We start from the raw sequence: 16,361 nt of genomic DNA, 5'->3' as shown, positions 1-16,361 counted from the left end.
ATATGCACGTGTTTCTCAGACTGTTATGCACCGATCTCTATAATACAGTGATGTATACATCGGTGCTACTATGGTAAAACGCGCTATGTATTTTAAAACTTTAGTTTTGTATTTTACAAACATTGTAGTTGACATTTCAGTAACGCTTCAACCGTCACTTTATCGATACATGTATTCGATCTTAGGAGGCAAAGTTCCTTTGACGATTGTCATAAATGTAATTATTAGAAATAGTTAATTGAAATTAAGAGAAATCATTGAAATTGATAGAGGATCATAAATAAAAATAATGAAATACATAATACCAGAGCACAACATTAACAAATGGCAGTAGGGATCGTAGCCAAACTTTTTAATGGGTTGAAGCAACCAATAATATGTATTATATACATATTATAACTATGGAATAGCATTTATATTATGCAGGAATGCTCGCAGTATAAATTATTATTTATCATCATGAAATTTAACGAAAAAGAGCTTGCAGAAGCAAGTAATGGCCCCGCTGATCTCGAAGGTCGTTTAAATCATAAACGAGCCCATAAGTCAGGTTAGTTTAGTCAGAAATTACTGAAATCCATTCGAGTGATTTTATACACATTAACCTATTAATTATTACAAACATCGTTGCTTCAGTATCTTAAAAATGATTTTCTCGTGTTAAAAACTGATATCATAAATTTAATAATTTATTAAATTACATTATTATATTGAATAGATTATTCTATTATATATAATGCTGTTTCCTAATAATTTTATTGTTTCTTTTTCAGTATTTAAAGAAAGGTGGTTTAAATTGAGATGCAATTTATTATTTTATTTTAATATTAACGAATTAGGACAAATTGATAAAAAGCAACCAGCTGGTGTGATCATTTTAGAAAATTATAATATTAATATTGACTGTGCGTCCGGAGGTGTATTTGCATTTAGTATAGCATTTCGCGATGAACACGAAAAGAGACATGTTTTGAGCGGTCGTTCTGAATCTCATGTAGAACAATGGGTCAACGCTCTTAAGCAAGCTAGTTACGAATATTGGAGGTCACGCTTAATAACGCTTCAAGAAAATTTGTCAAAAAGAACAGGAAAGGACCCCTTGCTTATGTATCCAAGAAATCAAGGGATCATTAGGGACGAAGCATGGGAACCTAAGTCAACATTTCGATCTCATGTACGTTCCTTTACTACATCAGTTGTAACGTCAACGGCATTAAATACAGTAACAAAAGAAGTGAATTTAATTGAATTTTGAATAATTTAATTGTAATTTTATGTTGTACCGTGGAACTGAAGTAATATTCAATTTTAGAAAGATTACATAGAAGTAGATAGGTTTGCAGCAAATCATTACAACGAAAGTGATAAGTTTCAGAATTTATTTATTGTAGGTAATATAATTTATACAATCTACGTTTTATTTGTAAGGTTAGATAAGAATTCAATACCGCTATAAATGATTTACATATAATGTTAAATATAATTCTTGTACTGTTTATTAACATGACAAAAATTTTATATATACTTGATAAAATTTTAAGAGAACCAAAAAATCTATTATGTAATAGTTTAATTCTTAAAGTATGTTGCGTGGTATTTACTGTATGTTATTAATTTATTATAATCAAGGTATTTTTTATTAAGAAAATAACAATTGTGCCTTTTAAATAATTTGTATCATAAACAGAGAAATGCGCAATTGTTCATATTCTCTACCTTGGGTACAAATTTGACAAGTATTCAAATACCAAATATTCTTTATTACGTATGTAGAATGATCATATATACTATTAATTTTTACTAATCAATAATGTCTGCTTGTAATATTGGAACAAATAAAACATATTTTTTTAAACGATAATCACGTTTTGATAACACGTGCGCTCTTGTTACATAGTAAGAATGCATTCTATTATCGCGTAATATGCGACGAATGGTCCTATCAGTTATGTCATACCAACGAGACAGTGATGTTGCGTTAAGTAATTGTAGGATCGTTGTCAATGTTATACAAAATATTATCTTCGAGAAACATTGATACAAAAGTACAAAAGATCTATGTTCTAAGATGTTTCATTCTACTTTTTAAGTCGTTCTTTGATTTAGAATACGCTTATTAGAATATATACGATCTCTTTTGCGATTTGAATACATTCTAAATAATATAGAAGCCATTTTAAAACTAAAGAGTTGGTATCATTGTCTCCAACATTTTACCACGTGTAACCACGCATTTCCACGCATTCTCGAAAAGGCCGCCATCAGCAGATTGTAAATGTAATCATCATTTAACCTAATATGGTTTAAGCTACCGGTAGTAGTTACAGTTTTACAGATAGAAAACCAATAATATAGTATAGTTTTTAACGTATAAAATAATATATCGATTAAAATAAACACATAAAGGAAACATGAACCGATTCGCAATTCTTTGTATTTTAATAATTAGTGCAGTTTCCAGAATTTCTGGGGAAACTTGCCAAAAGCCCGAGGTTGTCGCGTCTGCATATGTCACGGAGGATGCAACAATTCTGACAAATGTTGCATTTACAACTCAATTTGTGTTGAAGTGTAGTAACGGTGTGAAAGGTGTTACATTGTATGCAGAAGTTGAAGGAAAAGCGTTACCTGCTGCTAGGTTAAGTTCCGATAACAAGTATCAGGTATTAATATTTTAACGAATTAAACAAATTCTATATGGAATTATTTTGTATAAAGAAGAGTGTAACTATAGTTTAAATAAAACTAAATTTTTTAGGTTTCTTGGACGGAAGACATAAAGAAAGCACATTCTGGTGATTACAGAATAAACTTGTACGACGAAGAAAGATACGCAGCTATACGTAAAGCATATAGAAATGGAGAGGATCCAAGCTCTGTGAAACCTTTGGTTGTAGTTGTACTTAATAATCCGGGTGTCTATCTTGGACCTTGGGTCAATTCGGAACTCTTCGCTGCTCTCTTAGCAGCTTTAGTCTCTTACTCTGCTTTCTCTTCCAAGTTCAAGCTTCTTGCTTGAATGTTTTGTTTATAATAGTTTTTCGAAATAAATTATAAAACACATTTCAACTGAAATATTAACACAGTATGTAATTATTATGATAGATTGTAATTTTAATTTTGTATTAAATACAATTTTTTAATTTAATGACAATTTAATTTTAATCAACATTGCTTTATGTTTAAATTCTTCCTAATGCAACTTCATTTCTGTACAATATCAATTGTTGTTACGCGTAATTGATTTTGTTACGTTTGAAATTTTCCAAATAACACAAACGGTTAATGGCTCCAAGCTTAATATATTTCGGACGAAGGTGGATTACCAAAAAAGAATTCCCAAGATGGTGGATACGTAACATTAATATTACCATCCGTATTAATTTCTAATAAATTTAACCATCGATTCAAACCCTTAACTAATATTAATGCATCGTGAACATTGTCACCTTCGGAACAATAACAAAAAAGTACTGTACAAGGAATTTCTGTTGATTTGAGATACTCGTAAAAGCCATTTGCAAATCCTCCGCCAGGAATGTAATAGCATTCTGTGCATTCCATTAACTGTTTTCTTGTATGTCTCTTCCAACAGAACTGATTTTCAAGAAACTTTTCAGTGTTCAGTAATGAATTATCCGAAGTAAGATACCTCAAGCTGGTATCCGATCTATCGGAACATTCGTAATCGTAACTGCTAGTTAAAATTATTATCTGTAACATAGATCTTGTATTAATATAAAAGAAAACACATAAGTAAATATTTATCAAAGCGTGCTCACCTTGCTAAGTTTTCTTTGACGAACAAATTGTGTTATTTCGTCGAAAAAATCAGTACAATTACCAACATAAAGTGAACGTAATTGTAAAAGAATTATTTTACAAGTAGTTCCAAGATAAAAGTCAGCAGCAGTACAAAGAGAGACCGAATTAGTATTATAAGGATCTAGGCCGGAAATTGGAAGGAATATAGGATTCCACATAGATCCAATTTTGCATAGATTTAAATTAGAGATTAACAGATCGATCGATAACTGTCCAACATTTCCAACAGCCACTGACGGAATTATCAAAATATAATCTTTAAGATCAATTTCTCCTGGTACCTTTATCATTTTTCTTTTGATAAGTATCTGTTTTATAAACATGATAATTACATTTAAGTGAGGTTTTCATTTGTATAAATCTATATAATAAAAGTGTTTAAATGAGATATATACTTAATTTAAAACTCTGGCCCGTTTAAATGTTATGAATTTGAAATTTGCAAGTCACAATAAAACAATGACTATCAAATATTAAATATTTTCTTTTTTGTAACTGCTCATTTATATTTTTATTTATATAATTGAAATTTCACGTAATTGGTTAAACATAAATGTTAAATTTAAATAATAACATAACCCAAACAATGTATCATCAATAAAATTACACAAACATGCATGTGTTCACACGAATTCAAAACATAAAATGCGTAATAATGGTTTGACAATTATTCGTAGTTTACCTAAAGATTAAAAAGCGAAGTTGGCACTTCTGTTTCTGCAACTTCAACTCGGTGATGAATTATTATCTAAGCAGGACCATACATACGATTATTTGAATAAATGTGTTCATTATATTATTAGTAGATGCGTTTGAATAATACATGACATAGAGATTTACGTGGATCCATGTAGAAAAATTATTAAAAATTATTTCAAACTTTCGTTAATAAACATTTCCTATTTATTTATACTTTTAAATTAATTTATACCAATCGGTCGGCATTAAAATTTTCTTCTCCGTTAACGAAACATATTGAAATAAAATTAATAGTTTGCTTGTAATTAAATAAAATTAAAGTAAAAGGTCAGCTAGGACACATACAGCGTCTACGTGTGTTAACTTACAATTCCTATGGTATTCAATCTAATCAAAAACTTTTGTTATATCATAGAACGCTTTGATATAATTTAAATAATTATCGAAAGAGTGATTACGGTAAAAGGAAAGATTTAGATAATTTTCAAAAAATTATTTATCGTAGCAGCATTCTGATTGGTGAGAACCAAACTGTATTAACACGTAAATTGTTACCGATTGCGCACCGCGGCGGTATGTGACGTCACGCATCACCGCCCCGCGATGCCTTTCGGGAAATAGCGTCGCCATCTTGAGTGGCATGGCCCAGCTAGACAGTGCGCTCTGAGCAAAGACATGCAATTTATCGCGAAAACATTGAACGTCCCGAGAATCACGGATTTCTGTGAAACATAGCAAATTCTTGGTGCTTCGCACCTTCATCGAAATGGAGGTGGTTAAGGCATTTAACGCGGAGGTGAGCTGATTCTTACCCTCGATTCTTCCTCTAGTCCCGCCGACTCTCCCTTGTTCCTTTTTTCTTCGTTTCCCTTTTCCCTTCTCTCTTTTCTATCTTCTCGTCCCGTCGTTGAAAGCGACACGTACGTGAAACACAGCTCCAGAAGATACAATCCTCTCGACGTCCCCGAGTGATCGTGATACGAGAAATCCGAGTGATTTTGTACTCTACGAATGCTTTGATTTCTAGTCTCTGTGCAAGAGAGAGGGAGAAACTATCTCTATATGCAAGAAAGAGGGAGATCAGTGAAAGAAAAGCTTTATTGTGACTTAGAATGTTTCTCGTGATATACAAAACAATTGTTGCTAATTATTATTTCAGATCTTTTTAATTTATGGAATGAAAAGCAAAATAATATAAATATTTGTCTGTATTTGAAACTGTAAAGAAAGTCGATCAAGGCAGGGAGGGTTGAGAAAGAGCAGTAAAAGGAAGACTTAATAAATAGAGTACATAGTGCGAAGTAATCATAGAAAAAAACAGACAATAAACTTTTACGATCGATAATTTATTATTTACATGCATTTTTATGTCTTGGGGTAGTGAATTACAAACAACAATGAAACATTAACGAAAGTCTGGTGTCTTGTGTCTTGAAGTATATAAATAAAATAAAATAATTTCCGATAAAATCCAAATGTATTTAACGAACGGTACTTTAAATGTATGCATTGCCAGTTTTTCTAATCGTTTGTTGACATCGAGTTTGTATTTATTATTTGAATTGTTGCTGGAAAGGATTAATTTTAAAAACTGTTATACGTTTACTGTTTTCAGCTTTCAGCTCTATACGATGTCAAACCACCTATTTCCAAGGCTAAAATGAACTCTCTAACCAAGGGTGCAATTAAGGCAATCAAATACTATAAGCATGTTGTGCAAAGCGTTGAGAAATTCATTCAAAAGGTAATTTATTCTGAAAATTACATTACTAAAATAAAACCATGAAATATACGATAAGAATACTCTTGTATCGGATGTAATTTGTTGATATTTGTTTGTTACAGTGTAAGCCAGAGTACAAAGTGCCTGGATTGTACGTTATAGATTCAGTTGTACGCCAATCCAGACACCAGTTTGGAGTAGAGAAAGATGTCTTTGCTCCACGCTTTGCTAAAAACATGCAAACCACCTTCTTAAACCTTTTGAAATGTCCTCAGGAAGACAAAAGCAAGGTGATACGAGTCTTAAACCTTTGGCAAAAGAATGCAGTCTTTCCATCCGAGGTTATACAACCTTTGTTTGATCTTGCGGACCCAAATCATCCGATACACAAGGAACAAGCAGTTAATGCTAACGGTAAAAAAAAATATTTACTTTTAATTGCATTACAAGATTTATGTAACTGATTCAAAATGGAGAGTGAAAATCAATTTCCATTTATTAGAATATATAGTGAAATAAAATCCAATTATCGTTTTTAGGTACACTGAACATTTCCTCAACGAATAACACAAGCAATACTGGTACTGCTGTAAAGACTCCTCCTTTAACTACAAAAAACGCAGTAAAAGATCAGAAATTATTTTCTTCTACAAAGACGATCGATCCCGTTTGGCTAGCGCAAACAAAAATGGAAGCAGCAAATATAGTTAATGCCAATAAACTCCTGGTATGTTATGTTTATAATTTTGTTATATTTCTTGATATTATAACAATATCTTATCATTGTATTAAATTTTAATTTTCGTTTTTAGGGACAGTCTAATGCAACTCAAATGGATGCTTCTTTTCTTGATCAACTGCAACATTTACAGCAGTTGTTGTTAAAAAAACAGGAAGCAGCGAATGAACAGAAATGTTCTGTAAAGTTTGATAAAAAACTTTTAGACTTTGATTATGGGGAGGAAGAGGATGACGATGTTGTTGTTGCAAGTTCGCCAGCAGCGACATCGGCAGCAAATGCTGCTCAACACAATGCTGTTGCCACAGGAAACAGTTTGGAAAGTCTTGGGCTACTATTAACAAATCCAGAGGTATTCGTCGTATACACTTGATATTTAAGTATTGCTCGAATAAAGTAAGTTAATCGTTAAATTAAATAGGTTTTGAGGCAGCTCCAAACATTGCAACAAACAATGCAAGGAAATGCTTCTTCGTCGCAACACGAAATGGAAGAAAAAATGCGAAAACTCCAACAAATGAAGCAGCAGGAAGAGGAGTTTGATAAGCATCTAGCCCAAACTGTTCCTGTACGTTATTGATATAACGAATAGTATGCTTTTACATATAAAGTTTGAAACATAATTAATCGCGATAATGTGTTACAATTTACATTAACAAAATTATTTTTTTCCTACAGAATTTACCATTTGCATCGGAATGTGAATTAAAACCATCGGATATCTTAAAACCAAGCCAACAAAATACGTATACAACAAATGTAAGTAGCGGAGTTATACAAGACCTGAGTCAACCACCTCCTGGTTACCCACCGGCTTTGCCATATGCCTCTCAACCTTTGTCGAATATTAGACAGATCAATCAGCAGGCGCATCAGAATCAAAAGAGTCCGCTTCACGATGATCGACAAGATACGCAAGATTATTCTGGGTAATAATTTATTTTTAATTTAATTCCAATCTATAAATTGGTTTGAGCTTTTTTCACAATTGTAGCAACTTGTTCGAACATAAAAATTAATTGTTGATAAATGTACTCTTTATAGAAATGGTGCAAGGCGAGATAGCAGCAGCGTAGAAATTGTAAATTGCGAGAGTACAAGATCACAAAGTAGATCGCCCGATCGATACAGACACCACAGTCGATCCAGATCACCACGGCACAGGGATAGAGATAGAGACAGAGACAGAGATCGGGATCGAGATCGAGACAGAGACAGAAAATCTCGGTCAAGAAGTAGATCCAGAAGAAGGAGGTAATTATAAGTTTCTTTACTTTTTTTTTTTTTTTTTTTTTGCATGTACAACTTTTCTCTAGTCGTTTCAAACAATCCTTTTATCAAATACCTTAACTCACTATTGCAGTTAATTATTTGATTTATAACTAATTGTGTTGTTACATTGCAGATCTCGCTCGAGAGATAGAGGGCGTGACAGAAAACGCGAAGACAGCCGAGAAAAGATGACCGAAGAAGAACGGGAAAAAGAAAGAGAAAGACGCAAACGAGGATTACCGCCAATTGTAAGGGATAAATTAAGCGGTAAGTTAAATATTTTGTTATAATTACTATTGATCGTGTTTTAATAGTGTATGTTTTGGAGTAACAATAAAGAATGATTGATATTTTCTTCTTTGATATCATTGTATTTATAAAGTTCAATATTCTTGCAGTTTGCAGCACTACACTTTGGGTAGGACATCTATCAAAATTAGTACATCAAGAAGAACTTTCAGATACTTTTGGAGAATTTGGTGATATTGTCAGCATAGATCTGATTTCGCCTAGAGGTTGCGCCTTCATATGCATGAATAGAAGACAAGACGCTTATCGGGCACTTACTAAACTTAAGAATCATAAAATGCAAGGAAAAGCAATTACTGTAAGTTATTTCATACGTAATTCATATTTTATTTAAACTACAGAAAATATAGTTCATTTTTAGAATGATAGAATTTTTGATATATTTCAGTTAGCCTGGGCACCAGGAAAAGGTGTGAAAGGAAAAGAATGGAAAGATTATTGGGAAGTCGAATTGGGAGTTAGTTATATTCCCTGGAATAAATTAATTAATGTTACTGACCAGGATCTAGAGTTACTCGAAGAAGGTGGAATGATCGACGAAGATACTCTGCCACCTCATTTAAAAGGTAAATAACGCTATATATTTACGCGCGTTTAAATGCAAATTCGTTTACTGTAAATCATCTGAAAAAATTTAATAACGTTGCGTTGATATACTTTGTAGGTAAATTAAAGCATTCCGGAACAAATGCAGACATGCTTCAACAGCAGTTGCAGTTGCAGCAGCAAGCTTTAGCTGCCGCGATTCCAAGTTTGACAGATGGGATTGTTAATGTAATGCAGCCTTCGACCAGCGCTCAACAGCAACAATCTCAATCGCAGTCTCAGCAACAGGGTCAACAGCAACAGCAAGTGATCGATACAAGTCAGCCACCGCCGATCAGACCTCCCACGTCAGCTGCACTTTTACCACCGCCAAACACACAATTACAGATGATGCCACCTGCTTTTACAATGCCAGGAGTTCCTCGTAAATAATTTTTTTTTTTTTAAATTCCAACTTAGAAGTTACGACGCAAACGAGAGTTTAGAAAGTAATTTGTATTTTTCCTTTGCCGTTCAGGTATGCTCGGACCAATGGGATTACCAATGGCGCACAGTTTAATGCCTAACGTTCCAATAGGTGTACCACCCCCAAATATGCAGAGTTTATTAGGACCACCAGGAATGATGCAAACTATGCTAAGGCCTCCAGTAAATCCACCGTTTGGAACTGGTGTCGGTGTTGGTTTATTAACGCAGATTCCTTTACCAGCACCTGCTGCACCCTCCGATAAACCCAATTCCACCGGTACGTACAATTCTATTAAAGTTAGAATTGTCTTATACATTTGTGTGGTAGCGATTATTTTGTTTCTTAATTTTTGTTAGTAAGCGTGTATATGACGAAAGCTTTAGAAAGCTTAAATTGGAAATGGAACGGATAAAACGTAACCAAAATTGTTGTTTTAGGTATGCCACACAATGTTCCTCCAATAGGAGTCCCGCCGCCAACGACGGAGACGGGAATGCCAAATTTGCCAATGTTACGTCAACCTTACGGTGTAGGTCCTTCTGCTCCGTTACAAATGCAACTACCTCAGCAACATTCTGCAGATGACATGGACGTAGAAATGGAGGACGTGATGCCGCAAAGTTCAAACGGGACTAAAAATAAAGGCAATCTAATTGAACAACTTTCACAAAATGAGGATAGAACAGAGGGCGATCAACAGCTAGAGGTAAAATATATATGGAGTATTTTTTTCGTTGTTGAAGCGATAACTTTTATGTAGCTTTCTTTTTATACGTTGTCTTTTATTTATACAGCTCAAAATTTATTGTTGTAAAAATATTGCTTTTATCAATGTATCGGATATGAAAACTTTCAATATTTAAATTAACAACATCCATGGCATTTTGCTGTTTAATATAAATTTTATATTAATTTTTATATGAATCACTGTGTTCTACGGAATTATTTCAATATAATTTAAATTTAGCAACATCGAGACTATAAAGAAAGAGATAGGGAACGAGAGAACAGAGAAAGAAGAGATAGAGAAACACATTTATCTCATAGAGATAGGGAAAGCAATGATTCCAGAATGGAACGTGGAAGGGAAAGAGGTAGAGGACGAGAACGAGGACGCGATCGGAGGAGAGATATTAGAGATAGAGACAGAGATGATAGAAGAGAAAGAGAGAATAGAGAGAATCGAGAAGGAAATCCACAAAATCAAAGTCTTCAGGTAATAACATGTTAACTTTTTATAATAATAAAGAATGAAGAACTAAATAAAGGACAACGAAGCAAATGTTTTACTGATCCAGTTCTACCAAAGATAACAAGTTCAAATAGTTAAAAGTAAGAGAACAAATGTAAATAATTCATATAATTTGAGTTGTATAAAATGTTCATCCTCCAGCAGTAATATTAATCTATTGTGTTTTATCGTTTGCAATAATTTCAACCTCGATCTGTTACATTTTTAGGAAAACGATTCCACCCTAAAAAAAGACGGTAAACCGAGCTTAGCCGATCGGTTACGTCAATTGGCCGATGGCACGCTACCCCTTGAAGATCGAGTCGACCGGATACCTCCACCTCGTAATCGACCGGACCGAGACAGATCGGACAGAAGTTTTGAAGATTCTCGCTCAGCGCGCGGTGAACCCCTTTCCTCTCTTATGGACTTGCCAAAGTTCGGTTTGCCTCAGGAAAGGGGTGACTTTCCAGCTCGTCCGCCAGACTTTCGAAATCCTCAAGATCCAAGAGAATTTCAACAGCAAAGGGAAAGGCAGAATTTCGGACGAGGTCACAGAGGATCACAAATGCATGAGGAATATATGGACGCCCCGAGGATACAAGGGGGCATGTATCAAGAAGAATTTGACAATAGGATACATGGACAACAAAGAATAGAAGATTTTGGAAGACTCGGACCCCCTAGGGAGCAAAGGTAAAGCATTTTATCTAATGCTGTATTGAATCCAATTATTCTATATTTAGGGAGAATATATAAATAAATGTAATTATTTAATCATCGATTAATTTCTTATTAAAGGGAGGAATTTGATAGATCCGAAGTACGTGGAAGAAGACCGCTCGACGATCGAGATCGTTTCGATTACGAAATTAGACGAGACGGTTTTGATCCACGACTTCAGGATGGTTTTGATCCAAGGGGACATCACGATCGAGGAGACTTTGAACCTAGGAGACGAGAATTCTTTGGGATTGAACCTATGTTTGGAATGCCACCTATAATGGGACCCAGAGGGCCTAGACCTGGACATCCTGATGGGTTTGGACCTCGTCCTGCTCCTCTAGGGGCTCGTGGGCCAGGTAAAATAATTTTGTCTATTTTTTGTTTAAACAATATTTTTAATCTTAAGATCCCTATTCGTGTTTTCACATTTTTACAACTTAACAGAAATTTTATATCGCTATGGATAATCCGACCGTAATATTATGTCTCTAAATTAACCCTTCCGTAGATCATATTCACTTTTGATCTGCAAAAGGGTTATCCAGAGTGTAAAACTCATATATAATCGTTTATTAAAGATTATTAAACAAACTGTTACTGAATATTTGTTCTCTAGGTCCTTTAATGTTCCATCCACGGGGCCTAGGACCCCGTCCTCTTCGCCCTGGAATGAGGCCTTTCGGTCCTCGCGGTCCACCTTTCGATCCTCGAGAACCAGACACCTTCTTCAGACCTCCTTTCGATGACATTCGTCCTCATGTGAGACCACCTTTTGGTCCTATGGGCCCACCATCTATTCTTCCTCCAGAATCTGCTGCTCCGTGGAGGAATCAAGAACATCCTCCTCCTGGCTCCTGGTCTTCTGATACCGAGCACTCGCAAAGAGACAAGAAAGGGGGCAAACATGCAAACCAAAACATGGAGAGAGAGAGTCGAAACAGAGGACGGAAATCCAGGTGGACTAATGTAAGCCCATCCGGTGAAGAAACAGAGGAATCCAAAGAGCAGGAGCCATCTACCGGAAATGTTGAAATGAAAGAAGAACCTGTAAAAGAAGAGGTATTTGGGAAAAGGGAGGAACAAGGAGGTGAAATAAAGGAGGCGATTCCCATTGAAAAAACAGAAAATTTCGAAGAAACAGTTGAGACGAAACAAGAAGGCTTTGAAGTAAAGGAAGAGGAAGAGGACCGCAGGGATTCTTAGACCAAAGTAAAGAGCGATTTTTCTCTTTAAGATTATTTCTTACTCTGTGGAGTGGTGTGAGGGAGGACTCGTTGCTTCGAGCCGATATACGGTCGAAATGGAAAAAGCTTATTTTGGAAAATGAAACGCTGAATATAAGATTAATTATTTTGTTCGATCAATGATATTTTAATAATGGTGAAGTAATGATGCGTTGTTTTTAAATATGATTTTAGAAATGTCGGTAAAGTTATTTCTTGTAACTAGAGCTAAATATCAAAAACTAAGCAGAATGAAGAAATTAGAATGGATATAGTTAAAGAAATATAAGATATTAATGTCACTTTAAGTTAATAATTCATATAAAAAGATTACTATAATCTTTCAACAAGATCAACACGCAAATTGCATACTTTTAGTAATTTGTAAAATTGAATAAATGACCTTTGTATTATTTTAAGATACAGGCACATGAAATAGAATTAGCTAAAAGTATATCATCGGTCGAACGGAAAGATAGTTTTTCTTTAAGTCAGCGTTTCAAATTTCAAAGAAACCAATTTTTCTAATCGGCTTAACATGTGAGGCGCTGTGATTTGTAAACACAGGACCTATGACCCGTGGATACTCCAAGTGGCGACTTATTTATTGAATTGTAAATACTTTTGTATTTTCGTAGTAAACAAATATATAGTAAATCCGATTTGAATGTGTACATGTAATTAATTTTTAAGTTACTAAAGATACAAGAAAAGTGTTTTTATCATATTTAACTTTTAAAGGAATATTATGTTTCTGTTAAACTCATATTTACCTTGTTAAGTTTATCTTGAAACGTACGATAAAATTAGTGTAAACAATATATATATATATAGCTTTAAAAAAGAAGAAGGATAAACTTGAATCTCTGCAAATTTAAAAAAAAAAAAATTGAATCCAATTGTTTCCTTTTCAAAATAGAACAACTTCTGTACAAACATCTTTCTTGTATTTTCAATAGCTTAAGAAATAATTGAATGCATGCATTTAAACCGAACGTACTGTATAGATAGATGAATCTTAACAGTAGAATCTTGATTAACCGTATATCCTACAAACTTCAAAGTTTTATTACATAAGACATTTTCGTTGATTGAACTCTACATTCGATGCAATTATTATAAATCTTACGAATGTGTGTGTCGAACACTTTGTATGAGGTAAATTTTAGTTTAATAATTATATCATTTTAAATGAATATTCATTTTATATGAATTATTTTTAATTTAATATTTTGATCGTATACCAATACGATTTGTTTAAATATTTTCCCCATGTACTAAACTCTATCAAAGAATTGAAAGAAACAACCCCATTAAATTTACAATGAATGAATGTTCGATCAACAGAAATAGTTAGCCATTGAAATGTGTAATTGTTAATTCGGATAATCAAGATTCTACCACCGTAAATATTTAAATAGATAGAGAGAGAGATTATATATATAAATATATATACGTGTATGGAAGAAAATGTAAGCCAACAAAGAATGGTAGAAAGAGAGAGTGAGAGGGAGAGAGCGCGAGAATAAGTGAAATACAGAGCGAGAATATATATAGTGCCGATGTTCGGCGCGGCTCAATCAAACGAACGAAAAATAAATATTTTCTATATAACGTCTTTCTTCGTAAGCAGAATTATAGCCTCTCATTCCGCTTGGCTCCCGGAATTGACTTACTTTTTTTAAAGAGAAACTCCAGCCATTGGAAACTCAGGATAATTAATTAAACAATTTCCCGATTATAAAGAATATTTTAAAACATTTTTCTAAAAGATTTTGTCTGGGAGTCTTTATAGAAGATACACACAGATCGTGTACGAACAATTTGAACAACTTTTTTAAAAAAAATAATTTTATCCAGTTTTGTTTGTGTCGCGATATCGATCTTTTAACTAGCTTTTTTTGGAAAAGAAATTGCGTATTTTAAGTTAAGTGAAACATAGCGAGCCAAATGACATTAGGTGAAAAAGTATTTTAAAATATTTGGTTGATATAATAACGTTCATATTACGCGTAACGTGTCGTCGATGACATTGTTTTTGAATAAATACTTTATGTAATTAATTAGAGGTCGAGCTTTGAGAAAAAAAAAAACATATTTCTTTATCGAATAATTTACTTGATACAGTCGATGCAATTATTATTTAATTATAAGTATTAAATGTAGTTCACGTTCATCTTTGTTTCAACCGCAGAAAGTATTTTTATACCATCAAAGTGCTATATTTTGTATACGTTGTCGAGTTGATTTTTAATTTCATTTGAAGCATTTCATTTCAGTTAAATGTTTTAACTACGCATTTTTTTGTCTGAAAAATTTTTCCTCCGAATATCGAATTACACATTGAGAATCGACATTGAGGTGAAATAGTTTGTAATCGATTAAAAACCGATATATTTTGGTTAAAGAGAGAAAAGCAAAAAAAGAAAAAAAAAAAAAAGAAAACTATTGATATTCGGATCGGAATGAAATCTTTTCAGAGCAGCTTTGGATACTTGTTCAGTACTCGTACTCGTGTGTTCACATGCGTGAGTCTCTCTCTCTGTCGCCACACGACGATGGAACACCAGCCACCAGGTCGCTTGCGCTCAAACTGAGCGACAAGTGCAAGGTACTGTTGTGTTTATAACTCATTATATTTATATACTGAATGCTATTTTTCTTTCTGGACGAACAACAAAGAAAGTAAGCCGGAACGTATTGATTTGTTATGCAAACCATTTGAAAATTGAAGCGCAACAAGTTTACTAAAACAACATCGGTTAAACTCTTTCCCCCTTTTTTTTTTTTTATTATATTCCAGCGAGTCGAGTCACGCACTAGATTCGATTTGCGTAAACTTTCTAGTAAATCTTTACCCATTAAAAAATTAAGAGTTTAATTCGACTTCTGCCATTAGTAAAGTTTTAATCCTCATTTTGTAAATGTATTTAATATTTAGCACGTAATGTTATTGATGTGCAATAATCTACGATTAATAATTACACATCGGGAGGATATTATTTAACGAGAGTAAAACTTATCGAATAAAAAACAAAAGTTTTTGTATGTTTATAATTAACGCGTAGATTAGATAGTCGAGTTTATTAATGAACTTTTAATCGGTTTTGTTTTCAATTTAATATGGCAATTAACGATACAATGATCACTAATTGTAATGCGATTTATCTTAAAGAAGAGTTATGACTTGCAAACAATTATGATATTGTGGGCTTGAAAATCATGACTCAAAAATTTATATAGATACATGTTCGTCCAGAATGTAATATTTTTTTACCGTACTGTCATATTATAAACATCCTTCTAAAAAAAAAAAAAAGCAACAAAAAAGTAAGAAAAACGTAATATAGATTAGCGTTAAAGAGCCCGTGCACCACTCCGGAGCAGAGTTTAAGAAAGAAAATTCTATCTTCTTTTTTTTTTTTTTCTCATTTCTAAGGGAATAAATTGAGCAAAAGGGTAGAAAGACGCGCAATTAATTTATTTGCATAAACAAGATAATCGTTTATGCGAATATTTGTTTACTTATTTATATACAAATGGCGAGCAATAACAGGATTAAACACAATCGAAAGAACAACGAAAAATCATATCAGGCT

The 16,361-nt window shown here is 33.3% G+C and overlaps 4 protein-coding genes across 7 annotated transcripts; 3 read left to right on the top strand and 1 right to left on the bottom strand.

The window, feature by feature from the left end:
- The first annotated feature begins 90 nt into the window (after nt 1–90).
- LOC122399147 (pleckstrin homology domain-containing family J member 1-like) lies at nt 91–1,445 on the top strand. The gene is made up of 2 exons (XM_043399587.1): nt 91–550; nt 774–1,445. Exons 1-2 carry the CDS (start codon nt 421–423, stop codon nt 1,253–1,255), a joined length of 612 nt encoding a protein of 203 aa, XP_043255522.1. The 5' UTR covers nt 91–420; the 3' UTR covers nt 1,256–1,445.
- A 502-nt stretch (nt 1,446–1,947) lies between these two features.
- Nucleotides 1,948–3,150, top strand: LOC122399148 (translocon-associated protein subunit delta). Its single transcript, XM_043399589.1, has 2 exons — nt 1,948–2,663; nt 2,759–3,150. Exons 1-2 carry the CDS (start codon nt 2,412–2,414, stop codon nt 3,017–3,019), a joined length of 513 nt encoding a protein of 170 aa, XP_043255524.1. The 5' UTR covers nt 1,948–2,411; the 3' UTR covers nt 3,020–3,150.
- Nucleotides 3,151–3,171: 21 nt separating this feature from the next.
- LOC122399145 (proteasome assembly chaperone 2-like) lies at nt 3,172–5,535 on the bottom strand. 3 transcript variants are annotated; one of them, XM_043399585.1, is made up of 4 exons: nt 5,337–5,535; nt 4,508–4,573; nt 3,783–4,133; nt 3,172–3,714 (listed from the first exon to the last, which is right to left on the bottom strand). In XM_043399585.1, exons 3-4 carry the CDS (start codon nt 4,113–4,115, stop codon nt 3,298–3,300), a joined length of 750 nt encoding a protein of 249 aa, XP_043255520.1. In that variant the 5' UTR covers nt 4,116–4,133; nt 4,508–4,573; nt 5,337–5,535; the 3' UTR covers nt 3,172–3,297. The 3 variants fall into 3 exon arrangements, with proteins under 3 accessions (XP_043255520.1, XP_043255519.1, XP_043255518.1); XM_043399584.1 differs by lacking the exons at nt 4,508–4,573; nt 5,337–5,535 and adding an exon at nt 5,091–5,182; XM_043399583.1 differs by lacking the exons at nt 4,508–4,573; nt 5,337–5,535 and adding an exon at nt 4,221–4,444 and having other exon boundaries at nt 3,173–3,714.
- On the top strand, nt 5,152–14,494 carry LOC122399143 (SR-related and CTD-associated factor 4). 2 transcript variants are annotated; one of them, XM_043399578.1, is made up of 18 exons: nt 5,152–5,320; nt 6,140–6,268; nt 6,370–6,661; nt 6,787–6,974; nt 7,060–7,338; nt 7,408–7,554; nt 7,665–7,915; nt 8,031–8,240; nt 8,392–8,525; nt 8,657–8,865; nt 8,956–9,133; nt 9,232–9,537; nt 9,631–9,858; nt 10,020–10,288; nt 10,550–10,798; nt 11,043–11,509; nt 11,615–11,895; nt 12,156–14,494. In XM_043399578.1, exons 1-18 carry the CDS (start codon nt 5,291–5,293, stop codon nt 12,740–12,742), a joined length of 4,434 nt encoding a protein of 1,477 aa, XP_043255513.1. In that variant the 5' UTR covers nt 5,152–5,290; the 3' UTR covers nt 12,743–14,494. The 2 variants fall into 2 exon arrangements, with proteins under 2 accessions (XP_043255513.1, XP_043255514.1); XM_043399579.1 differs by lacking the exon at nt 10,550–10,798.
- The last annotated feature ends 1,867 nt before the right edge of the window (nt 14,495–16,361 follow it).

The sequence above is a fragment of the Colletes gigas genome, unplaced genomic scaffold, assembly GCF_013123115.1.
Source record: "Colletes gigas isolate AHSC1104 unplaced genomic scaffold, ASM1312311v1 Colletes_gigas_Sc00012, whole genome shotgun sequence".
In the NCBI taxonomy this organism is placed as follows: domain Eukaryota; kingdom Metazoa; phylum Arthropoda; class Insecta; order Hymenoptera; family Colletidae; genus Colletes; species Colletes gigas.
The sequence above is the reverse complement of the archived record's forward strand: the minus strand, read 5'-3'. Positions and strand labels throughout refer to the sequence as shown.